Source organism: Leopardus geoffroyi, chromosome A1 (assembly GCF_018350155.1).
Source record: "Leopardus geoffroyi isolate Oge1 chromosome A1, O.geoffroyi_Oge1_pat1.0, whole genome shotgun sequence".
In the NCBI taxonomy this organism is placed as follows: Eukaryota; Metazoa; Chordata; class Mammalia; order Carnivora; family Felidae; genus Leopardus; species Leopardus geoffroyi.
The window spans coordinates 105,681,754-105,709,259 of NC_059326.1; the positions used below are offsets into that span (position 1 = coordinate 105,681,754).

The 27,506-nt window shown below is 42.2% G+C and overlaps 1 protein-coding gene across 1 annotated transcript in view; it reads right to left on the minus strand.

The window, feature by feature from the left end:
- Nucleotides 1-27,506, minus strand: part of FBN2 (fibrillin 2) — a 258,860-nt gene that overhangs the window by 60,569 nt on the left and 170,785 nt on the right. Inside the window, exons 21-34 of the mRNA XM_045487659.1 lie at nucleotides 23,700-23,837; nucleotides 23,055-23,105; nucleotides 22,475-22,600; nucleotides 18,412-18,639; nucleotides 17,756-17,881; nucleotides 12,815-12,943; nucleotides 11,913-12,038; nucleotides 9,070-9,195; nucleotides 8,473-8,595; nucleotides 8,185-8,310; nucleotides 7,740-7,865; nucleotides 6,037-6,159; nucleotides 3,261-3,383; nucleotides 1,463-1,588 (exon numbers count right to left, since the gene is read on the minus strand). Coding sequence (XP_045343615.1) covers nucleotides 1,463-1,588; nucleotides 3,261-3,383; nucleotides 6,037-6,159; nucleotides 7,740-7,865; nucleotides 8,185-8,310; nucleotides 8,473-8,595; nucleotides 9,070-9,195; nucleotides 11,913-12,038; nucleotides 12,815-12,943; nucleotides 17,756-17,881; nucleotides 18,412-18,639; nucleotides 22,475-22,600; nucleotides 23,055-23,105; nucleotides 23,700-23,837 — 1,797 coding nt within the window. The remainder of the gene's footprint in view (nucleotides 1-1,462; nucleotides 1,589-3,260; nucleotides 3,384-6,036; nucleotides 6,160-7,739; nucleotides 7,866-8,184; nucleotides 8,311-8,472; nucleotides 8,596-9,069; nucleotides 9,196-11,912; nucleotides 12,039-12,814; nucleotides 12,944-17,755; nucleotides 17,882-18,411; nucleotides 18,640-22,474; nucleotides 22,601-23,054; nucleotides 23,106-23,699; nucleotides 23,838-27,506) is intronic.

The window sequence follows — 27,506 nt, forward strand, 5'->3', positions numbered from 1 at the left end:
CAGTAAATACACAGGGTCCAGCCTCACCTCAGGGAAGGTCTGAAAGGGCAAAGGCCACAGATAAAGGACAAGAATTATGAAGGAGGAAATTATTACACTCAAAGAATTAATTTTGAAATTTTCTGTTAGCAAAGTATCTGGCTACTGATCACTTGTTCCTTTTCCCACCAACTCTTGTCAAGTGGAGGTGAGTAATAAATCATGTAATCCCAGAACCACACTGACTCACACTTTCTACTAATTGGCTTTGGTACTTACAAGAAACCAAGACTGGAGGCGGTGGGGGGGGGGGGGGGGGGGAGGACTCAATCTACAGTGACCTTGTATGAAATGCATTAGACTCTGCTCAATCTAACAGGTCAACACGGAAGCATGAATGCTTTCAGTTTGTACGATCTTCCCCAGGGGGTAGTCTTCGTTCTCTTGTTCCGAGTCTCTGAAAATTGGTGGACATTTATGGAAAATGCAGTTTTAGGCACACCTTCTTCCTTAGCACCACTTCGGGTAGTGAGGCAGAGACAGGCTCTAATTGAGCCATTTCTAGATGGTATAATTGGGTTTTGTTTGGTTGCTACTGGTGAGGGTGTGTGTGTGTGTGTGTGTGTGTGTGTGTGTGTATTTGCTATTTCTGGTCATTTGATTAGACACGAGTGTAGTGAAAAACTGTAATCTGGTTTCCTTTTATAATCTTTGCCCAGCGCTTAGCCTGAGTTACTTTGTTAAGCGTTTTCTACCAATCGCTAATTTTCCTAAGCCTTCTGATTCACTCATTGTTTTTCATCTTCTTCCTCTCCTCACGTGTATTTTCATGTACTCCAAAAGAACACCGTTGACAGCCCAAAACTATACATACAGTGAACTAATTTAAGCCTCTAATTTAAGAGAAAACCCAAATTCTTTTTCTTGGAGAGCGATCACACTAGTCCCCAGTCTCATTTCTAGGAAAGGGGGATGATGTCATCACTGAGGGGAAGGACATATTGCTCTCAGGCAAAAGGTGCAGGCCTTGAGGCATCCCTGAGGAGACCTTCCAGTCCCAGACATACAGACAGCAGACCGAAACATGAAGGTAAATGCCCAAAAGGAGCTACTGCGGTTTTGACAAACATTAAATAGCAGTGACTGGGGTAGATAGATCATATTTTTAAAAAGCTGAATAGTTTTTCCACATGTCATTCATTTAGTAATAAAAAAAAAAAAAAGAAATGGTTAAAAAAAAAAAAAAAGGAACTAGCCAAACTTCCAAGTGTTGGCTCTCGGCCAGGAAAACTTCATAAGAGATGAAAGCCGCCTTCATCATTATTCATTCGGCAAAATAATCCATGCTTAAACGAATGACTTTTATATGTGCAGCATGTGCTGTGTATTCTGCTTCCAGGTGGGGCCCGCTCCAGCCCTTTCTGTGGTTTCATGTGCTGTAGTTGATCCAACTTGGAAATGAGTTGGAATCGCAGTGACCCACCTTGGCAGGACCTGCTGTCGGAGGCTGGAGTGAAGCCCATCTCACACTCGCAGCGATATGCACCCGGGACGTTGAGGCACTGTCCGTTTTCACAGAGATTTATGTTTTCTGCGCACTCATCGACATCTGTGGGAGAAGCAAATTACATCTCTATTAGGTTCCCGAGGTCTTGACATGGTTTTTCCCGGCTAAGTCTGTTTTGCTGGCTTCAGCAGGTGCTCGTTAACAGGAGAGGACACTTAATCACATTCACCTAAACAAGGGTAAGACTTGATAACAGAGCTGCTGAACCCACACTCTAACATTCAAACACCACATCTTTAACAGGAAGGAGGCAGGTGTTGCCCAGATCTGTCTCAGTTCCCTCTAATGCCAACGTGATGCATCAGTATGACACCGACATCACTGACAGATGACCAAGAACATTGAAATGAACCCTGAAGTGGTATCTATTCTAACATTATGTTTTCAAGTAAATGAACTTGGTTTTTCCACTAGATCAAGTATGTTTCAAGCACAGAAGGGCTGTTCAAGTAGCACGAGGACAGTGTCTTTCCTGTCACCACGATTATATTCAATACTTCTGTCTTAATTATGCAAATGGACATTATTCATAGACCTGAAAGCCAATTTATTTAATTCTATAAAATGGAAAAAGGGGGGCAGGGCAGAAAGCAATGTTGACCGAGGGCCTCATATCTGGCAGGTAGTTGCTGGCTGTCTGCCTCACATGCTTTCCTTCAGTATGCCAATTCTGTGCAGATCAGAAGAGGAATAACCTGAGGCTAGGAGAGGCCAGCCGCAGGGTGGGAGCCCAGGGGAGCCAATCTGTCCCCGACCCTGACACCAAGGCCAGGCCCTTTCCTTCATCCCCCGGTGCAGAGAAATGTTCAGAAAGATGCAATAAGCCAAGGTTTAAAGGACTAAAGCCTTAAAGATGACATAAGTGTGTTTTCTTAAAGCAACGGAAAATGATAAGTCTGTGTTCTTAATGTCGATAATTAGAAACAAGAAAAAAGCTAGAAGTCTTTTAACGTGGGGCTTAAAGTGTGCACTGACATTCAGCTGAGGAACACTGATGTCCGCACACCTGTCTCCTACTTTATGTCCATCAAGACAAAGCAGTCATTCACAGGAGTTTAAGTGGGTGCTATATTCTCAAGGGATCCATAATGAACAGCAGCTAAACAGCAGGTAATGTTTCCTGAGCTCTTACGAGGTGTTTTTCTAAATCCTTGACTTGTGTTAACTTCATTTCTTCCTTTCAATACGATCGGAGATTCTGACAAGCACGTGAAATAGCCGTCACTGGCTGGACACATGCTGTATCTTAAGATGCTGAACAGTTTTCCCACATGTCATTCATTTAGCGAAAAACAAAAAGCAAAAATCAATGGTCCTATTATGGTTACTGCGGCTGTTTGAAAATGGAGAAATTAAGGCCACACAGGTTCCATGATTTACTTACGGCGACAAAAACAGTAAGCAGCACAGGTGAAATCTGATTCCAAGGGGTCGGATTCAGAGACAGCTTGGATTTCTGACTACTGTGTAAATTGACGACTACAATAAATTAATAGTTATTAATAGTATATGACAGTAATAAACGGAATTACTGAAAAACTGTTCTGGTCTTGGTGTGAAGTGTAAGACAAAGATACACATTCACCTGTATGTCAGATGTAAAAACAGACAGGGAATTTCGGCCCCCTTTAACTATACTTTCCTTCAAATATGGCAAGCTTATGGAACGTTCCATGAAAATTCTGCCAGGACCCACCTCAGGATTCTTACCCACCTGAACAGGTAAAGCCATCTCCAGTGAACCCTTCAGAGCAGGCACATCGGTAGGAGCCTGGGGTGTTAACACACTGCGCATTGATGCTACACTGGTGGGTTCCGTTCGAACATTCGTCCAGATCTGCGTGTGCCGAGGGAACAGAGCAAGAGAGTTCAGAAATGCAACTGAAACGTCTAAACACGCAGAACGATTTTCACTCGTCTCAATTTAAATGTAAACTGGACACATGTGATTTGTTTTCGCTTACCTGGAAGGTGACAGTTCTAATTCTCTAAGAGCTCAGACCCACAATCCAAAATGTTTGTTCTACAAACAGAGGCTAAAATGACTAATAAAAGCATTTGTGAGATACCCAATAAGCTAGAATTTTAATGGTTAAAAGGAAAACCAGTGCTAGATTTCTCTCTGACTCCACTGGGGACAGACGTGATCGCTGGCTTCTTTATCACTAAAAACAGGTCAATTTCTAAACTCAATTACTGAATTTCGAGTGGGAAAATTAGCATAAAGTTTTCCAGTTCCTTTTACAGATGAGGAAACGAAGGTCCGATTCTTGATCTCACGGAGCCTAGTCTAGTAGAAATGACAAATGCTACAGTTAATCATCCGACTCTCCATTTAGGCTAGGTCACCACCTCACAGTTTGTGAGACTGAACCCTGCACTGAGCTCTGTGCTGACAGTGCAGAGCCTACTTACTTGGGATTCTCTCTCTCTCCCTCTCTCTCTGCCCCTCCCCCACTCACGTGTGTGCACATTCTCTCCTTCTCTCTCAAAATACATAAACATTAAGAAACAACAGACACAGGAAATTAAATTACATTAAATATGTTCTAGGTGACACGAAGAAATGTTACAAAGGGCAAGGAGAAAATAAAAGGGGCATCTAATTTGGACTGTAGGAACAAAGAAGGTCCCATTGAAGAGTTTTTGGTTCACTTCAGGCCTGAATGATGAGTCAGAGTCAGCCTGCTGCACAGAAGTAGGGAAAAGTATTCCTTACAAAGGGAACAGCACTTATAAAGATGCTGAGGAGGAAAAGAACTTAATGTGATTAAAAAAAAACTAGAGAAAGGAAGCCAGAGTGACAAAGCACAAGGCAGGAGCTAGGCTGATGGAAGATGATGCTCGAGAGGTACGGGGAAGATGCTGTAGGGTCCTGTAAACCACGGGAAAGAAGCCAGAGTTTGTCCTAAATTCAATGATTAAGTGACAATTGGAGAGGCGGGTGGCTCAGTCAATTGAGCGTCTGACTCTTGGTTTGGGCTCAGGTCATGATCTCTCAGTTCGTGAGTTTAAGCCCTGTGTCAGGCTCTGTGCTGACAGCGTGGAGCCTGCCTGGGATTCTCTACCTCCCTCTTTCTCTCTGCCCCTCCTCTGCTTTCTCTCTCTCTCAAAATAAATAAATAAAAACTTTTAAAAAATGACAATTTTAAAGAGATCATATCCATGGTTTATAAGGTCTTTCTGGCTACTATGTGGAGAATGAATTACGGGCCCAGCAAGTGAATGAATGAGCAGACATAAGAACAGGTTCTTTTGGCATCCAGGAGAGAGAGAGACAGACAGACAGAGACAGAGGAAGGGAGGGTAGGGGGATGACTGAGATGGAGATGGAAAGAAGATAATGAATTTGGATGATATTATGGAGTAGAAGTAGCAGTTAAATCTTCTGTATTTTGCAATAGTTGGCCAGAGTGATGGATGGACAAGCACAAAATATGGAGGCTACAAGAGAGAAAGCCAGTAGCCAACGGGACTAGAAAACAGGCATGGGGATATGGCTGAAAGACTGTCCAAATAATGACAGAGTGATGGCTGGACTAGGAGTGGGTAGCAAGTGAAGTGAATGATGCCATCACAGAATGTTACTTACCACAGTTATTTGGAAGGTGTGATCATTTACCTCCATAGTCAGTTCATAAACATTTGGCAAGTATAAAACAACTGAATGGCTAAGACAGTATATTCAAATTAGTGGATGTTACTGTTAACAGATCTAAGGCTTACTGTGGAATTCTAAGGTTTTAAGGAGTAATCCTGGGGAGGTCAGTTCAGCTTGTTTTATTTTCTATCTTAAGTCGACCTGGGTAATTCTAACCGGTTGGAAAAATGCCTTGTTGTGAAGGCATGTCAAACTCCGGGCATGTGAAGCTGTCCTTTGTGCGACACCAAGGGTGACATCCAGCCCCCTGCCTCACAGCTACAAAAGGCTTATCAGACTCCAGTTCAGCCCTGATAAAACCTAGAGAACAGCAAATGCTTCTCCAATCTCCTCTGATTCTTTGAATCAGATCTCCGAGAATCCAGCAAACCTTTTTGCTTTCTCTGGAAGAAGAATTCTCTTTTCTGTTAAGAAGGTGGTATTCAGCAGAGAGAGACTTAGGTTATCTGATAAAACCTTTTCCTTTCCTTCATGTATTTCCCTGGGTTCTAAGTCTCACTGATTGCTCTCTGAGACTGGAAAAACATATTAGTCGTTTTTCATCATCCATCTGTTTGGATTTCTGGCTACACGTCATAGAATTTTTACCGAACAACAACACATTAAAAAGCAGAGTGCCAAGGCAGACTGCTGTGGCTTGATAATTTATTCCAAGGATAAAAGAAACTCTTAGGCACGAGTTACCTTACAACTGAAGATAGTCTTTGAATTTTCAAGAGAACACAGGAAGAGTATGCCCCTATACCAGTATGTGGGCTAACAACCATGCAAAGAAGAGCCTCTAAGAATTCCGTGCCTCAGCAAAGCATGTTCACGTTTGCAAACTCACCAATACATTTGATGCCATTTCCAACCCAGCCTTCTCTGCAGCTACACCTGAAGCTTCCCGGGACGTTGAGACAGGAGGCATGCATGTCACAGTTGTGGGCACCAATTTCACACTCGTCCACATCTGAGAAGCCACAGTTAATATGATGAAGATTGAATACAAGGCTAATTAATTCTACTTCCAAGTATAATTCTGCACAGGTAACATTTTAAAGTTAATATGGAAATAGCTAAAACGATACAGAAAAAAAAAACATTAACTTCATTTTTACTTTTAGTTTTTGTAGCCTCCAACAACATTCAGAAGTTCATAGTCCAAGTCAAAGAGGTCTTTTCCTAGAGCCACTTTCTGGTAAGACAGGGATACTGCCCTAGGCAGATATGTGTGTCAGGCCCTCCCCACGTCGCTGCCTGGACCCAGACAAAAGTCCATGCAGAAGGCATGGTTACAGATGTCAGGAGAAATCGTATTTCCAAAGTGAGACTCTCCTGCTGTTTCCTATTCATATTTGTTACATGTGTTTCATAAAGATTAAAAGAAGCCTGACTTTTAAAATAATAGTGCATTCCTGTCATTTTTAGAATCAATACAGTATAGTATAGAGTTTTTGAAAATTATTTTAGTGTGTATTCATCTATTTATTTGAAAATATGTGAAAATATTCACTGGAGATTTCATCAGGAAAATAAACAGTATGTATATATGCACACATACACATGTATACATACAAATAAATGTATACATATCATGCATGTGTACACACACATTTGTGTGTATAAACTCTGTAGCTTTGGTTCTCCAGAGCTTTCTAGAATAGAAAGAATAATCTTTTCTATCCAGCTCAATGATTACATGTTGTAGATGCTGAAATCACACATGTAAATACACACACACACACACACACACACACACACACACACACACAGAACTACTGGCTTTGCATCAACCTTCATAGCACTGAACACCCAGAGCACCCCGTCTTCCTCGCTCACCTGTTCCTGGAGGTGTCAGCTTAAGAGCCAGGCTGCAGTCCAAGCCACCCACCACCTGCCTTGAGCAAAATGCCTGACAAGGGTCTTAAACTGAACAATGAGGAAGGCCTGGTCCAAAGCACTGACTTGGGACTTCCTCGCCCATTTTATGCAGAAGGCCAAAACATATTTAACAGAGAAAGGAAGCAAGAGATAAAGTGCATGAGGTGAGCAAAGACAGAAAGTGAAAAGAGAAGAGGGAAAGTCAACTGGGGCTAAGGGAAGAGAGGGCAAAAGCAAACAGAAAGAGAAGAGGTAAAAAGAGAGGAAAGGATGGTGCAGAAGGAAGGAAGGAAAAGGGTGTAACCAGAAATCCACATGAATTTTTGTCCTGTTAGAAGAATTGCAAAAACAAGCCACTGGGATGGTCCGTGGTGCTATGTCCCAACAAGTGTCTGGGCCACACTCCTCCTACGAAACCGAATGATGCTGCAAGAGCAAACAGCCATGTGGGCAATGCTCGGGACAAGAACGCAGGCCCACACCCCCACTTCATGTGTGACCAGAGAGGACACAAACCCATCATCACACATGCCCTGGGGCAGGTGCTCATGACCCAGTCATGACCTGGTGCCGTCATGGTCCAACAGAGGCAAAGGGACAAATGATGGTCAAGTTGGCCTCTGAAACAGGAGCAGCCAGAGCACAAGAGGGTATAAGTTTGAGACCTACCTGTGCATCCTGTGGTTCCCTTCTTCACGGAATAACCCAGCTGACAGTGGCAAATGAAGGATCCCTTGGTGTTCTCACACTCCCCAAACATGCAGATGTTTGAGTTCAACTCACACTCATTCACATCTAGAAAACGTATTTTCAGTACTTCGGTTAGTATTTGTTCATCCGAGGAATTCAAAAGCTCTCTTTTATACCGAAGAGCGTAATATTGAAATAAAGAGATAAAAGCTAAAATGTAATCTATGTGCAAGACACAGTATTATTTTCTAAAATTATTTCCAAATAATTCTTCCATTTCAGCTTTCGCATCTTATAAATATGGTGGCTTGAATTTTAAAATAACTGAAAAAACTGTTCCTTCACATGTTTGTGTGTGAACAAATGTGCATGTGTGTGCATGCAAATGTGTGCATGGGATTTATCCCATTTTTATGGTACCCACCAATGCATGTTTTCATGTCCATTGAAGCCATGAAGCCATCATAGCAGAGACAGCGATACTCTCCAGGAATGTTGGTACATTGCCCCCCATCACAGATATCAGGATTATTTTCACATTCATCAATATCTGACGACAGAAAATTGGCATTAAATAAAAACAAGAAAGACTTTTATTAAGCTCGCATATATATTTTTTTTCCCCATCCAGATCCAGTCAAAGTGCCTGGAGTGAGATTTGTAAGATAAAATCAATGAGCTGTACAAAGCCTGCATATTTTCCTTTCTGTACCTGCGCAGGACCTCCCATCTGGCATCAGGGCATACCCCTCGCTGCAGCTGCACTCATAGCTGCCTTCTGAATTAGTGCACCGGGTGTCACAGCCTCCATTCATGATCATACATTCGTCAATATCTGTGAAAACAACATTGCAACCACATTACTCTGTCAAGTCAACTTCCTTAAACAAAAAAAAAAGAAAGAAAAAAAAAGGAATTTTTCTTCTTTTCTTTAAACAGATAATGCTTAAATGGCTTTGGAGTTTTCTCCCCATAACTGTGTTGGGTTTATTGTTTTACCATTGGTCTTTCTTAGCTCTTTCTACTTCCTTTCGGACATCATTCCATTTGGCCTTTAACCCCAGTAGCCTAAGATTAAAGAACTCAGAAATATTGTAGCTATGGAATTTACGGTGTTTTCTGTGATAAAACCAGGGATTCCTCTGCAAAGCCATGAAAACAATGGCATCTCACAGACCGGTCCCCATGCTTAGATTCACGTTTAGGACATAGAACTTCCACTGGCTTCATTACAATATATTCAGTGCCAGAAGCTGTCCTAGGCTGATTTGGAAAATACAAGTTCCAGACCCACTTGGTTGACCCGCACCTGTACAGCCCTGTCGGTCTGGTGTGGCCTGGTATCCGGGGTTACAGGAACACTGATAGGTTCCAATCATGTTCACACACTTTCCATTTCTACAGAGATTGTCACTCAGGGAGCATTCATTTATATCTGTAAAAAGATACACAGAATTAATGTTTTTGCAATAACCACATCACTTAAAAGTATCAAGAAATGTTGCATGGAAGCATCGGTCTCCAAAGGGGTGTGTGTTCCTTTTTTGTTGTTGTAATTTTTATTTAAAAATTTTTTAATGTTTATTTTTTTAATTTTTCTTAATGTTTATTCTTGAGAGAGAGAGAGAGAGAGAGTCTGTGTGAGCGGGGGAGGGGCAGAGCAAGAGAAGGACACAGAATCTGAAGCAGGCTCCAGGCTCTGAGCTGTCAGCCCAGACCCCGATGCTGGGCTCGAACCCATCAGCTGTGAAATTGTGATCTGAGCCAAAGTCAGATGCTCAACCGGGTGAGCCACCCAGGTGCCCCAATGTTTATTTATTTTTGAGAGAGAGAGAGAAAAAGAGAGAGAGAGGTAGAGAGAGAGACAGAGAGAATGAGTGGGGGAAGGGCAGAGAGAGGAGGAGGCAGAGGATCTGAAGCAGGCTCTAGGCTCTGAGCTGTCAGCACAGAGCCTGACTCAGGGTTCGAACTCACGAACTGTGAGATCATGACCTGAGCCGAAGTCAAACGCCCAACCTAATGAACCAGCCAGGCACCCCATGGGGTTTGTGTTCTTCAGGGGGAAGTAAGATGATTTCCTGGGGTGTTCAAAGAAGATGCTGGAATCTACATTTCTATTATTTCTATCTAAAACTGTACTGTAAGTAAAACTCTATCTCTGCTGTCCCAATATGTATCTGCTATAGAGCATTTCAAACACGAACAGAATGAATGAAATTCATTTTTTCAATTTAATTTTAATTTAATTTTTTTAAAGTAAGCTCTTCGCCCCCTGTGGGGCTTGAACTCACGGCCCCAAGATCAAAACTGATTGAGCCAGCTGGGTGCACCAGGAATTGAATTTTTCATGTTACCAAATTTTAATTAAATTTAAGTGGCCACATGTGGATAGTGAATGTTGGACCATGTACATTTAGCACATGCCAGACATAAAAGTTACTAATATTTAATATACGAATTTACACTGGCATGCTCACCTGCTCTTTATTAGATGGCCAAGAGGAGCCTCAATGACGTCAAGTATCCCGAGGGAAGATGGCTGATCCCATAAGTCACAGGGGCTGATACCAGGGCCCTCACTAGTTTGTGTGTTTAGTGTGCCTTCATAGGTGGATCTGTATCACCTACTTTAAAATAAACTAACCCTTATAGGAAACACAGGTGCCTAATAAAAACTTCTGCAAACGTCTGTGGAATAAAGTACTACTATTAATGCAGTTGTAAGAGAACAGCAAGCAAAATGATAGAATGGAAGATTTCCTCATACAAACTGCTTGTGACACACAATATAAGGTAAAAATAATGACAATACAATGAGGTAAAACGAGACCTTCGTTCCAAATTCGCAAAATCACCAAGAAGACTATGTGACATATGGATTTAAATCTACGATCATTAAATGCATGTTTTATTAAGTGTGCAAAAATATGCATCTTATGTTATACAACATTTCCTTGAGGGGTACTTTTTCCAGCTATAGGATCCACAAAAACTAACAAACTGAACGAACATAGAAACAGATCTCTGATTCACTGCATCACAATGATGAACAAATATTCCCGTAATCATGTTTTAAAAAATTTTAGTACCACCATTAAAATGAAATAAAAATATTTAAAACTTTTTAAATTCTTGGGGCGCCTGGGTGGCTTAGTCGGTTAAGTGTCCGACTTCAGCTCGGGTCATGATCTCACACTGTGAGTTCCAGCCCCGCATCGAGCTCCGTGCTGACAGCTAAGGGCCTGGAGCCCGCTTTGGATTCTGTGTCTCCCTCTTTCTCTGCCCCTAACCCACTCACGTTCTATGTCTCTCTCAAAAATAAATAAACATTAAAAAAAATTTTTTTAAACTTTTTACATTCACCTATAAAAATGTCTGTTTAGTGTATGATTTAAGATTCACCTAATATATTAGCAAAGCGATACATATACGATTTATAAATAAATGTGTAGAGGAAAGATGTGCTCAAATTACGTTTTGAAATGGGGCTGTGCAGTCTGGTCTGTTTTAAACCATTTTATTTGCTTATACTTGTAAGAAAGATTTTTGGTGAAGAAAATGCTTCCTGGCTACATGAAGGTTTTAAAGCCAGTATCCATAGCCCGGTAAGCCCAGAGGCCTCTGTATACTCAAAAAAAGCAGTAGGCTGGAAAGCTCTAAGACCAGCCACTGGCATTCTCACATCACCCCTGCCCCTCAGCTTTCTGTGAGAAGACGGGGAGGAGAGAGCTCTTGTGTTCACACACACACAGGAGCAGACGCCATGACGACAGACATGGGGGGCAGACTCTGCTGAATGGACGACAGGTGGATGCACAGGTGAACAACCAGGGAGAGGCCCTTCCGACAACCGCTTTGCTATTTTGTCCTCCCTGGAGGAGGCAATTACGTGGCCTTCCACGGGGTCCCTCGCGCAAGATACTTTCAAGTGCACTTATAATGAAAACAGGTGTAACCAGGACAATGCTGGCCTCTTTGACTGTGTCACTGAGGCGCTCTCTAAGGATACAATGGAGGGGCTCTGAAGTTTCAACTTTTAACCAGCTAAGATTTCACGTGCCGCAAACAACGCGTTAGACTTGACCCCTCATCTTTACTATCTTAGTACCAAGTGAGCTGGGTTGGCTTATGTGCTTGTGGAGACAGACTCACCCACACAATCCTCACGTGACGGTGACAGCTCGTGTCCCAGTGGGCAGTCACACTGAAAGCTGCCCTCCGTGTTCACACAGGTGCCACCCCTACAAAGGAGAGGGTTACGTTCACATTCGTCAATGTCTGAAAGGTAAAAACGTGAGATCCATTAAAGAACTCTGAGGGAAAAACAGTCGCGCACACAGCATGGGAGAAAAAGAATTATTATTCGAGTTAAGTGTGACTCAAAGGTTAAATAAGACACGGCTTTAAGAGGAGATGCGGTAATGCTCCCCTCACTTTTTCTACTACCAGTAAGTAAACGGTTAAGTTTTATTCTTAAAGAGCGAGTTATCAACGAACTTACTTGTATGAAGCAAGCATGCTCATAAAAGATAAACAATTTGTTTCATATCACCCTAAACTCCAGATACCGTACGTCGCCATCATTATCAGTAATAAAACTAAAAGAAAAATCACAGGCTGATCACCTTCTGCGTCCCGTGTTGGGGAGTCCCGTGAGTCACGCAATATTAAACAGCGGACCAAAGGGTAGGCGGTACCAAGGGAGTTTGTAATAACACACAAATAAAGAAAATAACACGGGATTTGCGTGGCTGAATATAAACCTGGGGTCACCACACAGCGTCATGTGTGTTAAATGAATCCCTTGTGAGCAGTTAGTCTGTGTTGGTTTTAGATTCTATGAATAAACAGAACCCAGTCTCACTGCCGCTAAGGCGCCAAGAGGTTGGGGCTCCCCAAGAGTTATCTAGGAGCAGATTTCCTGTCTGACATTTAAATCTGTTCTCTCTCTCACCACAGCCCCTTGCCAAGCGCGCTGTTAGCAGCTCTGAGCCCAGCCAAGGTCGAGCTATCTGGTTTCAAGGCTGCAGGGCGAAGAACTTAGGCACACTTACCCATGCAGTTCTTCATCATCATGAACCCACTTTCGTAGCCTTCGAAACACTCACACTCAAAGCTGCCAGGCGTGTTGACACAGATTCCACTTCCACAGAGGTCGGGAGAAATCCTGCACTCATCAATGTCTAATGCACAGGGGTTAAAAGAAATTAAAAAATAATTGCAGGAGATGAGCAGGTATTCAAGAACAGGGAGACAGGTGCAGCCTTCCCAGGGAAGGTGTGGCACATTGGAGAGGCTGGAGAAGTCAGGGGCCGGCAGTATGCGGGTATGTTTGCAGGAGGTCGGCTAGCAGCCAACGGGGTCTTAGGCACATTCCTTTCCCCAACTGTCAAAACTGTCACAGCCAACAGGCAGGTGGTGCCTCTTTGCCTGTGAGAACTCTGGAATTGTGGATTTCTCTTTGTGGCTTGGATGTGGTTAACAGTACGAGCAGTACGAGCCAGAGAAGGCAGGCGGCACGTGAGGAAGCAGTGGGCACCTGGACTGAAGTCCCGGGTGCCAAGTGACAGTGTGACGGCTCTGAGACACTAGCTCTCGCTAGTATGTTGGGGCTGCTGCCTGTGAGCAAGGGTGGCTGGCGACCACAGAGCACCCAGCCGGCCTCCGAGGCAGACGTGGCCAACGATCCTTGAGCCAGAGAGCGCACACACATGGCAGGGCCGTGAACTATGCCCCAGCATATGTTTTTTGGTCACATTCAGATGTGAAGAGGCAACTGATACACTTTTCAAAATAAAAATAAAATATATTTGTGTTTGTTGCTCTTTACGTACTACAGTAAATAAGAATCTTCAACAGCAGTGTTTACATGATCAAAAAGATTTTCTGAGAAATATCCCATGCCTATCACTGACATTTTTTAATAGAGAAGTCATGTCTATAAAATATAATTGAGAAAACATGACGTACTTAAAAATTTTTTGGTCACAAGTATGTTTTTAGGAAAAAATGCTTTTGCTGGCATCTACTTGGAGGAATTTTAATTCTGAAGCTTTTCTATCACAAGATTTACCAGTGATAACTTGTACATGCTCTCTCGGGGGTGTCTCAGTCTCAGAAAGTCAGATGCTTTCTCTCGGCACTGGGGCTTTCTCTATTTCCCTAATTCCAGGCAATACTGAAAAAAATATATAAGTACTTCCTTGTAAACAAAATTTTTTTTTTAAGTTTTATTTTGAGAGAGAGAGAGAGGGACAGAACAAAAGCAGGGGAGGGGCAGAAAGAGAAGGATGTTCAGCGCAGAGCCCTATGTGGGGCTCCAACTCAGGAACGGTGAGATCATGACCTGAGCCGAAATCCAGGAGTCAGAAGCTTAACTGACTGAGCCACCCAGATGCTCCTGAAACAAAATTCTTCACAAAATTCAATGATTCAATTAGACAGTTAACGATGTGCATCTTAATTCTCTTACAATCTATCAGGATCTAGAAACTGATAGCTAGAACCACATGAAGAACATGGAATAAACTTGTTGGCAGAGGAGGGACATGTTTTGGGAGCTGTGATGTGATAAGAGCTGGACAGTAGTGTAGAGTGTGGACTCCAGAACCAGATACCTAGGTACCAGTGCTAGTGTTATCACCTACCAGATGAAGAGGCTTGGGAAAATCATTTCATTTCTCTGTGCCTCAATCTCCATCGCTGTAAAATGGGGAGTAGAGCACAACCCACCTGGGAGGATTAAGTGAATCACTATTTGCCAAGTGCTGAGAACAGGGCCTGTCTCATGAGAATTATACAGAGCACTGTATCTATGTTCTCTGCTAAAAATTGGTATTTTGGGGGAGGTGGCTTTGAAGCTTGTATAGAAATTCTCGTCCTTGAAGCTTGTATAGAAATTCTAACGTTAAAGAAGTGGCATCAATGGAAAGAAAAGAGATAAAGAGCACCGGTGAAGAAAAATAACGCATTTCAGAGTGGCGGGATCATAGAGGTTAAAAATTAACTCAAGGACAGGGAGGACAGGTGTGGTTACTGAGGATGCCAAAAGAAGATGGGCTTAAAAAAATTTTTTCAAATTTTTTTTTGGGGGAGACAGAGAGACAGAATTGGGGAGGGACAGAAAGAGAGGGATACACAGAATGTGAAGCAGGCTCCAGGCTCTGATCCATCAGCACAGAGCCCGACATCAGGTTCGAACCCATGAACCGCAGGATCATGACCTGGGCTGAAGTCAGATGCTCAACCAACTGAGCCACCCAGGTGCCCCAAGAAGATGGGCTTTATATGCCGTGAAGAATGGCAACCAACAATGTCCCACTGTCCCTTCACATTATACACCACCACGCTGAAGTGTGACCAACAAACCCATTTCTCACACAGTTAAAGAAGGTGAGTTTCACTAAGACTGGGCTAATGTCACACGAAAAAGAAGAAGGGGAGTCAGAACGGGAAAAACACGGTCTTTACCCAGGTTTCAGATCATGGGAGTTGCTGAAAGTTGCTTTCTGGGGAGTAACACATGGTCATTGTTGAACATGAAAGATCAGACTGGACAATCAACGGGATGGAAGACGATGGAAAAATCTGCCATGCAGTGAATACTGCCAGGTGTTGCCCGGTTCCCCCCTCAGGAAGGAAGGACTTACTATTTGCCTTTTCCCTTCTACTCCTGGGGGTGTGGGGGGCAAAGTCCTGAGATGTAAACTATCTTCAGGAAATGCCTTAGCTAAGAGGACCCTTCCTTGCAGTCACACCCTTTTCTCTGGGCAGATGTATCCAAAGACTGACCACGCAGGTCCATAAACGCCTAGCCCCTCTGCCCTAACCCAAGACAGTTCTGATGGGCCAGCCTAGGTACAGCGCTTCCTGTGGGATGGGCGGAGGACCACGCGGGGCCTGATGGCCGCCCAGCAGCCTCTGCTTCTCACTCCTGCATTCTTCCCCTCCCTCCCCTAGATGCTGAGCCCAAGAGCAATCCCTAGTGAACTTCCTGCACATGAATCTCTGCTCTATTTCCCGAGAGCTGGGCCCACGCCTGCAATAGTCTTGTAGAAAGTCTTGAAGCAACTCCTGTGATGGAAGATTACATGTAACTTCTTCCCTTGTCCAACATAGGGAGAGGTCAAAATTAAGTCTGAGGCCTCCATTCTGAGTGAAGTGATGCTATTGCCACATGCGAGGAAGCCCCGAGGGAGGGGAGGTGGGGGAGGGACAAAAGGGGGCTGAAGAGAAGAGGGGCTGCAGGACGGCAGGTGTACGTGTGGCATGGCACTCAGCCAGCACAGAGGACAGTGCTCACACGGCGGAGTCAGCTCGGCAGAGCCCGTCTGCACAAGCATGGTGCACGTGCAGCTGTGAGAGGCAGAGGACTCTAGAAACTGGCAAGGGCCAGGAGAATCGTCATAGGCACAGGAGGATGATCAAGACGGGGAGGTACCATGGAGACCAAGACAGAAGAAAATCAAGGAAGGGATGCGGCCAAGCAGAGAAGTCATGGAGAATATGCACCAACAGAAAGAGATTTTTTTCAACTCCACGAAGGTGTTTCGTGAGAGAACGTACATGTGCCTGAATGAGGGACAGCAAAAGTCAAAACTACATGGGCTCTTCGGGAGAGAGACGTGAGAGATAAACGCTGGGACACAGGGTGGCAGCATGAGAGAAAAGACGGCAGGGGAAACGGCGTGATTGTTCTCAGGTCCAGGGAAAGCAAAAGGAAAGAGGGCAATTCCCTGCAGAGAGAGGGGGGAGCCTGCTGACCAGGGCTGGAGCAGGAGCAGTGGAGGGGAAGGAACAGGGAGGAGTGGAAAACTGTGGAAGAGGCAATGTCACTTCCACAGAGAGGTGCCTGCAGGAAGGGTTCTGGCCACAGGAGTGGATGTCCAGGGAGAAGAAAGGCAGTGAGCAGGCATCTGTGTGGATCAGAAGAGGTTCAGAAGTGGAGCAGAGAGGGGGTGGTCAGTGACGCATCCGACTCTTAATTTCAGCTCAGGTCATGACCTCAAGGTGGTGGGATCCAGCCCCATGTCAGGCTCCGTGCTGACAGCACAAAGCCGGCTTGGGATTCTCTCTCTCCTTCTCTTTCTGCCCCTTCCTCTCTACTTTTCTCTCTCTCTCTCTCTCTTTCCCTCTCAAAAATAAATAAATAAACTTAAAAAAAAAGAAGTAGAGCAGAGACTCAGAGGCATGAGAGATGAACAGGGTCACTGAGACCTGTTGAAGGCAGATGCGTGAGGTACAGGCAGGTCTCCACAGACCAGCCACCTGAGCACCAAGCAGAAAAACCACGTGCGGGTGAGGAGCTGGGCAGCAGGGGAGGCAGACAGTTGGGAAATGTGCCAGGGTGGTCTACGTGGGGTGGGGACTTAGGGACTCCAGTACCTCGTGCAACAGGAAGTGAGGAAGGAGTCAGAAGCATGTTTCAGTGGAGATCATGAAGCAGCGACAAGGGTGAGGACAGCAGAGAAGGAAACATTCCCAGGAGAATACGAATAAAGAGGCTTTTGAAAATAAGATTTTGGATGTGTATTTCAAGAGTTCAGAATAATTTATTTAATGTGATAGAAAAATTTGGATTTTCTCATCTTTTCAAACTAAAGGGAGCAGATATTAATAGGGATATGGATGGTGACTGGATAGTAATTACTAAGAAAACTCTTTAAAGATGAGGAAAATAAGTTACAACAGCTCTATTCAAAACGTTAACATTTTTAAATAGACACTACATATCATTTATATAATTGTTGATTGCTACAGTTTTGAGTCTTCATTATTCTGAAAATAAAATTTTTATGTTTTTCTTGAGGTAAGACAAAATTGCGTTTTCATGCTGCTTACTGTGTAGCACTTACAACACCTTGTTTGGAGAAGTGATTTAAGAGCAGAGGGAAAAAAACAAAAAACACAACATGGACTTTTGAAGGCAGGACTTTCCAACCGAGCAAAAGAAAGAGAGCAAGGGTTTGCCAAATACAACACAAGAGCAGACTCACCTGTGCAGTTTCTTTCCTCCACGTCCAGAGCAAAGCCACTGTTACAACGGCACTTGAAACTCCCAATGGTATTTCTGCACTTTCCATAGGTGCACATCCCAGGAAAAGCTTTGCATTCATTGATATCTAAAAGCGGGACAAAGCAGGAACGTTGAGCCGGCTGGTACTAAAAGAATGGGTTCACCGGTTAAAGCTGAAAATCTATCACAATGGAAAGTAACGTACCCAACTAAAAAAAGGGGGCTCAAAATTTTTGGCGATCACGTGGATGCCACACAGAACGTTTCAAAAGTGAAAAAGATTCTGCATTTGAAGAGTTCTGACCTCTTCCTTTCTGACCAATTGTCTGGTAAGGTTTAGGGGGGATAGGGAACATTTCACTACACCAGGGCCCCATCTAGTCAGGCTGTGCTAAGGACAGCAGAGGTGCATGTGCAAAGATGTAGGAAATTTGAGATTAGTGGCATGTTTTACATCTTTACTTCAATACCAGCCTATATAGATGATTTATACTCTGGGGCCATAAGGCAGGCCACAGGTCACGTTTAACAAAGAAAATGAAGTGGCAAATCATATGCTTAGAGCAAAACCAATTCTGAGAGAATACGGGGGGTGAGCTTGAAGTGTAGGGAAATCAACGTGACCCTGACGGTTACCTTTGTAAAATGGCCGCCCCGTAAGAACGTCCCCTCTGTTGGCAAAGCCGGGCCCCCGGGGGCACAGGGTCTCATACTCCTTGGTGCCAGGTTTGGGGCATTCCTCACACTCGGTGCCCCAAGCTGCGCCAACTGCACAGCAGCAGGCATCCATGCGGAACTTTCCAGGAACAGGATGGACACACTCATCTTCATCCCACTTCAAGTAACACTGCTCCATGCGGATGTCTACATGGCAAATGAAATCACAGTTTGAGACTAACGTGTCACATTCATCGATGGTTCATAAACTGAGTTTTTGCTTGGCACCTGGCATGATGCCAAGCTCTGGAGATACAATCATGGATGAGAGACAGGGTCCGTGACCTCCTGGAATGGACTTCGTAATGCACAGTCATTTAAAGAGAACAAAGGTGGGTTTTTCAGGAAGAAAAGGTTCCCTTGTGACATGACTCCTTCATATCATCACCCATGATCCCTTTTTTGTATTGCTCATTTGAGAAAGAATAAGATAATTTGAATGACAGATTCTTCTTGTTCACTAAATTGCTTACAGTGGCTTGTGACCAGCTGTCATGTCCTAATCAGAAACAATAAATGATCAACCGTTATCTATGTGCCAATTTGGGACAAGTACTATAACAGCTTTACAAAGGAAAAAAAAGTATTTTTGCATTTCAAGTTATCTTTTTTTTCTGGTCAAATTTACCTTTTGCATCATGGTTTTTGTCCTGCATTATGTAAATCTGCCCTAGTAAGGGGCCAAATTATTTGCTTAAATGTCAAATTTTCCCTTTAATCTTGAAACATACCAGGACCTTAGATCAATCAAGAGTCACAAGATAAGGTAAATTAGCATGGTGTGTAAATCACAGATTTATCTATTAGTCAACAGAGTTGTTGGTCAAACTACAGTCAAACATTTGGCTATATGGATAATGGATACTTGGCTAAATATGGATAATGAGATCAAAAAGGTTTTCCTTAATCACATAGTATGTTTTATTTGATATTGGCATTTCAAGGTATCAAATCCTTTCCTAAACTTCACAACTGTTTAACAGAGAATAAGAGATCCCTAATGGAAATATAAATATAAAGAAATAAATATGTTTACTATTTTAGTTCCTGTCAATACTGGGTCTTTCAACTGCTCAAGCAAAGGCACCATAAACTTTAGCAACCTCCTTTAGCTTATAGTTACAAACATTTCCAAGGATGGTAATTACAAAGTCCTATTTTTAAAGAAATAAATCACTGTGGTAAATTTTCATTTTGACTTGGTAGACTGACTATAGGTATTCACAATAGGGGATTCTGACTTCTATATCCACACCAACACCAATTCCAAAGCCATGCTCTCTGGTAGTGTGAGGTACAACAGCAATCCATGGAGTCTCATGACCTCCAGGCATCCAGGGGCTGTTCTCAGTCACAGCCAACCCCATCTAATACTGTTGCCAGGGCAGTAAGGATCTTAACAAGATATGTAAGTTTTATTTAGGTACCCTGAGAACTATGGACTGAGTCAAACTGTTTCTGAGGTCACTGAAGTAATTTGCTCAAGAAGCAAGATTAGCTAAAATAAAATAAAATAAAATAAATAAAAAGCATTTGAACTTAATATGTGAAAAGTTATGAGAGGCTGGCAGAGTAATCCCGTGTCTTTGCTACACAGATCCATATCAATATCTGCCTCAGGAATCAAAACACTGTACATTGGCCACATCTGGCCTGGGAATGTTTTTACTGACTGGCAGAGAAATTAGAATATGCATTTGGAAACTCTGGGATAGTATACGCTCTCTATCTAGAGTTTGTAGTGGTCCTCAAGACTCCTATTATCACCTCACTCACTGAAGTTACCCGCCTCGCCCCTGAAAGTATTCGAATTTGGAACCCTGATTTAGATCAGTTTCTATCAAAGTGGTTTTCCTCTACTTTTGTTCTCAGGATATTTTACATTTTCAAATGTTAGTCTCTTCTTGAAACTTCCTCATGTCCGGAGCCACAGTGCATTTTTGTAGAATAGTTCAAGTAGTGCCAAAAACATTTAACCCAAGTGCGAGAATGAAGACTTCAATGCATCCTTTTACAATATTATAAAAGGTTTGATTTTGAATAATATTATTGGGAACATACTTTGTTGAGTGATAATTTACAATTACTAATATATCTCTTCAGGTATAGAATTCTTTGGTTACTGAAAGCAATTTGATATATTAGTCATTCGACCAATACTGATAGTGTTATTTGGCATCTTCAAAAGATACTTTCTCAGATAATTTAACAATAAAAATCTGAAAAGAATTTTCCTTTATTATTGGACTTTGGATATTATCATTTCTAACCAGTTCCGTATGATTTTATAGTCATACTTTGTAGCCTAATTTAAATATACTATTAAAATTAACTTAAAATGAAATCTGTGTCAATTATAATAACTAATCTGTATGATGTTGCAAACAGTTTTTACTACTAATTTAAAAAATCACCGATACATTTAAATACCTTAGGGGCACCTGGGTGGCTCAGTCAGTTGAGCTTCCTCCTTTTGATTTCAGCTCAGGTCATGATTCCAAGGTCATGAGATCAAGCCCCACATTGGTTCTGCACTAAGTGTGGAGCCTGCTTAAGATTCTCTGTTCCTTTCTCTCTCTCTCTTTCCCCCCCCTTTGCCCTCCCCCACTTGCTTGTTCTCTCTTTAAAATAAAATTAAAAAAATAAAATAAATAAAAATAAATAAATACCTTAAAGATATCTGACTATAACACTATCAATGCTCATGTGTTATGTACAAGCTTAAATTACAAATATAAACCTATAAATAAAAACCTATAAACCTATATAAGCTTATATAAACCTATAAGCCTATGAATAATAAGTTATTTTAGAAAATAAAAACTTACTGTTCTATAGCATGTTGGGGAATCCCATAATTAACTAAAAAACTGCTTAGATACAATACAAGATTAAGAAAAGTTTCTTTTTCATTAATCAAACTCTGATTCAGGCAAAATGACATTGATAATGATAAGGTCAATTATGTATTTCTGTACTAATGATGTTGAAAGAAAGAGCTTCCTAATTTTAAATTTTTAGAAAATAAAACATTAGGAAAATTTAAACTCTCAGGTGGTAAAGGAAGGACTAGGATCAGGCAATTTTTTTTAATTAAGTTTATTTATTTTGAGAGAGAGAGAGAGAGAGAGAGCGAGTGAGCATAAGTGGGGGAGCGGCAGAAAGACAGGAAGAGAGAATCCCAAGCATGCTCCGAGAGTCCCTGCAGAGCCCGACGTGGGACGAACTCACAAACCATAAGATTATGAGCTGAGCCAAGATCAAGGGTCAGTTGCTCAACCGACTGTACCACCCAGCTGCCCTATCTGGCAATGTTTTTATTTTTTTTTTTTTAATTTTTTTTTTCAACGTTTATTTATTTTTGGGACAGAGAGAGACAGAGCATGAACGGGGGAGGGGCAGAGAGAGAGGGAGACACAGAATCGGAAACAGGCTCCAGGCTCTGAGCCATCAGCCCAGAGCCCGACGCGGGGCTCGAACTCACGGACCGCGAGATCGTGACCTGGCTGAAGTCGGACGCTTAACCGACTGCGCCACCCAGGCGCCCCTCTGGCAATGTTTTTAAAAAGAAACAATAACCTTACCCAGGACTTCCTCACTGTCTTCTCTAAGAGTGTAACTTCAATGGCCTGATAAACGTTGACTCCAAACACTAGTCTCCAATTTTTCTTTCATGTTCAAAACATAGTTTTCTTACTCCATTGGCCAATGTGAAACACTGACCCTGCCTGAAATACCTGATTAAAGAAACTGACTTTTGAGATAACTGTTGAGCAGTACCAACTTTCTGTATTATACAGGAACCATGTCACTTAAATACAGTCACTTTAAAAATAACGTCTAGTCATTTTCCTTCCAAATATCTCACTTAAGGCCTGTTTCCAGCTATAGACCCAATGGTTTTGAATTGCTCAATGCCCAAGAAATAAGAAAAATTCATTGCTGGTTTCATGCATCAAATCCATGAGGATGTGAGTCTTACCCAGACACACACGGCCAGTTCCATCCAACGTAAGGCCTTCAGGGCACTCACAATGAAAAGATCCTTTGCTATTGACACAGCGTCCATTTGGACAAACGCCAGGAAATACCTCACACTCGTTAACGTCTGCAGGGAAATGAAGCAAGCAGAGGGATAAAAGATGTTAGAAATAGAAAAAGCAGGTGTAGTCTTCCCATATAGCAGATTCAATCTGCAACACAATGTGGATTATTACTTGGCCTGAACAGAAATATTTCACAGTGCAACCACTGGGTTTCCTAGGCACCAGCTGTGAAAATGACCAAGGCCTTGCCCATCCATAAAACAGCCCAGACACACTCCCTTCCCAGCTGTTTTGTGCCTTGACACCTAACGGTGTCCCCATGAAAATTTACCCACCAGCATAAAAGAGGAGAAATGGGGGAACTCTAAGCTGTTTTCCAAGAGTATTATTACAAAGCATTTGTTGATTCATTGTTTTTATTGTACTGAGGTTTTTAAGAATGATAAATCTCTGAAGTGAACGTCAACATGACATACCGCTCTAAACACTTACAGTATCGTCCAAGTATACACTCACCTTCACAAGAAACACCTTTAATCCTGGCAAAGCCTCTTGGGCAAGCTGTATCTGTGAGAACAACAGAACCTCATTACAAAAGGAAACCTAAGTGTTTTAAGTTCAAGAAACAGTATAACGGAATCTAAGTTGAACTGACTAAAAACCAGAAGCTGGGGTTTTAGAGGCCAAGGCTCCAGATGCCATCCGATCGATTCAGTAGCGTGCATGACATACGGTGGTAATTCCCATCAGTGCTGAGCCACACTGAGATTCTGACAGTTTTCCTACAGTTCAGTCTTGCTTTTACATCCTCAGCTAAATTACAAATAGACAAGTAAAAAGATGTAAGGCAAAGAGACGCCATCTTCTACTTGGGCACATGCAGACACGGATCCTGACGGATACTGACAGTCACTGAGCAGCTAGATTCCAGCTAGTTCCCTTCCTTGTCGCGGGTGCTCAGAAGGTCTGCTTACAGTCAAGGGATAAACCAAGTACCTATTTCAACAAGTGAATGAATTTCAACAGAAAAGATATAACAGAAAAGGGTCGTCATCTTACGGTCTTCCTCACTACGGAAATACATAGTGAGACAGCTTATCTGGCTATGTGAAGGAGAAGCTCCTGTGACAAGCCCAGAAAGAGCCCTGGACGGCCCCCTACCTAGTTCACACCGTTCACAGGGGCTGCCCCAGGCAGCTCCGAGCGTGGCACAGCATTCAGATTTCAGAGTGGCTCCATTAATGTTCACCTCACAGCGGTTGTCTTGGATATTGAGCCAACACGTCCCTTTCAGGCTGTCTGAAAAGGAACAGGAAGGAATGGGGAGCTCTCATCTCTGAAGACAATGCAATGCAGTTATATACGACATAGGCAATTTTTACAGTATTTAACAAGAGCATTATTTTAAAAACGTTTCACTGCGTATGTTTCGAACCTATTTATGTGTACATGTATTTTAAATATACTATATTACACATAAGCCCAGTATTATACCATGTACATCTCATAAGGTATGATAATTTTTATAATGAAATCTAGTGATACTCCACACTAGCGGCCACTGTTGTCTAAGATTTTATGCTGGTATTTACAAACACAGTGCATTACCACACTAAGATCATTACTTGTGTGAAAAACACTCACAAGATGTATCTCTTATGATAAATGCTCTGATATTTAAGATTTTACCAAATAAAATTCCTTAAATGATTTCCTTCTCTTGTAATCCCCCACCAAACAAACCACACACAATTTACGTTCTAGATCAGAGACACCAGTATTTCTCTAACTGAAGATAATTATTTGATGAATAATTTATTAAAAAATTACAAGATAAAGAAGTAAAGAAACATCACCCAGGACACTACCACTAAGACACATCAGGGCTAATACCTGATGGATTTTTCTTTCAGGCATTTGCCTAGACATACCATATATGTAGCTTTAACTCTACTTCAAAGAAGAATGCATGCTGATGGCCAACTATTTGAAGAAAGAGAAGGGACCATATAAAAAGGACGTGTACCCAACTGCCTAGCGGTAACTACTCTTACTTTTTAGTCTGTCTCCATATCACATGTAACTGAGGATCTTCCTTACGTGACTGCTGAATAGCTTATTTTGTAATGGTGACAAGGAATCCAGCAAAGTTGATGGGGCAAATAGGAGTTGGGTAAAATAAATCCTACAAGAAGCCTTCCTTACAGCACTGTGGCTCTCAGTTCAGGGTGCGTGACACTGCCAAGGCTCTTGTTCAAATGAGGATTCACAAGTCTGCAGGTATGCGGCCTAGGAGCCTGAGGAGTTGACAAACTCCTTAGGTGAGTACTACAGTCTGACAGAAACTTAACAGCCTACTGCGGCACACAGCCTCGGAGAACAATAAAGAAAAAAGTATATTCCCATGGTATGTACCTTAAAATTCATTTAATAATACGGGTAAAGCTTTACTGCTAAATAAAACAATAAAAATAAAGCATAATGGGAAACAGTGAAAGAGAATTACAGTAAAATTGCAGGTTCGGAAGCCACTGTGGTTTCTGAGTCCCGACTGAACGCAAGCAAGGTAGGAGTAAGTGCCCTGTTGCCCAAGGCCTCAGGGCCAGAAGTGAAAACAAAATAAGTAACACAAAAAGGGATGGGGTGCCTTTCTTTGTTGCAAGATTCAGTTTGGGTAGAAAACTGTGTGCAAATGAAAAAGACTTTCTCATCAGACTGTATCAGGTCTCAAATGAATGGCTTTTTATAGGGCTTTTCCCATCTTCATTTATTTACACGTGAAAATAGCCTCTAAGGTAGCTACAATTTGCAGAGGAAAAAACAGTGGCCCGCAGAGGTCAGCTAGTTTACCACAAGGTCACCCGGGTGGTACAGTGTCCACATCACAACTCAAAGCCGCACACAGTCTGATTTCAGAGCCTTCACTTTGTAACACCATGTTTCTTTTGGCTGGCATGGTATCAGCACTCAAAAGTCACAAAATCCACTGATACACATATCCATACATACAGATGCATCTCTCTTGCTCTGATTGTTTTTGTGTGTGTGTACAGACATACACACATACATACATCAGATGTAGTTATGTAGTTGTGTGGTTACGGGCTGGGTGAGAACTCTGAAAAAAATAAAGCAAGATAAGCAGTCTTGAGGGTGTACGTTGGAAGAAGACTGTTATATTAACAAAGGTCGTGAGGGAAGACCTGACCTACAATGTCAACTCTAAGGAAAGACTGTAAGGTGGCAGATAATGAGAAGACAAAGATAAGACAGAGGCTACAGTAATAATCAAGAAGAGAAATAATATGGGCTTGGATGGGTGGGTTGCTGGTGGTAGGTAGTGCTGAGAAAAGGTTGGAATATGGATAAAAGTCAAATATAATCAACAGGATTTGCTGATGGATTCAATGGGTGTTTCAAAGAAAGGCATAAAGATGACTCCAAGGTTTTGCGGGCTGCTGATTGGCAAAATGGAACTGCCATTTGCCGAGACAGAAGTCATTCTGGGAGACACAGGTCCAAGCCAAAAGACAGCAATTACGTTTTGGCCATGTTAAGTTTGAAGCATCTATTGGACATCCAAATGGAGACACTGTGCAGACAGTTGGAAATATAAGTCTGGAATTAGTGGGGAGGTTGAGGAAGGAGACGAACATGTGAGGGTCAATGTAGAAGCCATTTAAGTGTGAGTGTAGACAGAGAAGCCAGGAGGTCCAAGGACTGACCAGGGTGACACTTTAAGCTGGAGGCCAGGAGGACACAGAAGGCACAGGGAACTGAGAAAAAGGGGTCAGAAAAGTGAAAGGAGAAGAGAAGGCCAAAAATCGAAAACTTCTTGAGAAGGGGTGAGAGAAAAGCACTGCTAACAAGGTAAGAAAGAAGCAAGGATCACTTGTTACCAGGGAGACCACTGCTCTTGTCATTGTCATGTCCATGTCACTGAGGACAGCACACAGACATAAGCCAACGATGAGAGAAATTGGTCTGGATCACAAAGAGTCATCCAATGGCTGAGCAGTGTCATCCAGAAAAGATTAATCAAATGTATTGTTCTATCACACTGAATCGTTTTCAACCAGAATACAATGGTCTTTTCAAGCAGTTTACGGAACAGTTTACGATTAATTTACACTTAGGGAGTCTGCAGAATATACTCTAAATCTCTCAACATTCTAAGTATCTCACCAGTTTCTATATGCTCTAACTTAATTTTAAATTAGTAATCGTATCAGGGAATTTTTATTCAGTTCTAAATAGAGACATTTGGCTGTAATGAAAAAGCGGTTTGCAGACTGAGCACTGATTAGAGACACTTGTCAGTCCTATTACACATTTTCCTATTTTTTTCTATGTATGTTTTACAACCTATTTCCATTTTAAAGCTAGAATTCTGTTTTCAATGAAAAAAAAAACAGATAAAATTATGTCTAAAATTTTAAAATATTAAGTAAATTTCTTCGCGAGCAGCTCTAGGCTGGGATATTCAAGTTTGATCACGTCCCGTAAAAACTCCCAACACATCAACTGAGAAAAATATGGTGGTGTTTAGTGTCCAACATAATGACTCGGGAGTAAAAAGTCTTTGTTCCTTTTTCATTAATAAATAGAAAGGGAAAAGGCCAAAATAAGAGAAGTCTTTACGATGAAGCAAAAACTAAGGTACTTTTGATGCCCAAGTGGCATACAGGTTTAGTTTTCTGCGACATTAATTAATTCACATTAACTGACAATTAATTGACATTAATTAACGCAGACTTCATTTCCTTTGCACAATAAAATGACTCCATTTCAGCTGGCAACTGTGGCCTAGCAAAAATATTTCTGCCTTTCCGGGATCGACTCCACCCCTCCCCCAAAGGAATTCTATAAGAAAAAAAGTAGTGCCCCAGGCAGATGGCAGTCTGTTTCCTAATATGGAAAGCGAGCAAGGCTCCAATTTCACCAGCTGTACCTCACGGGGAGCTGAAG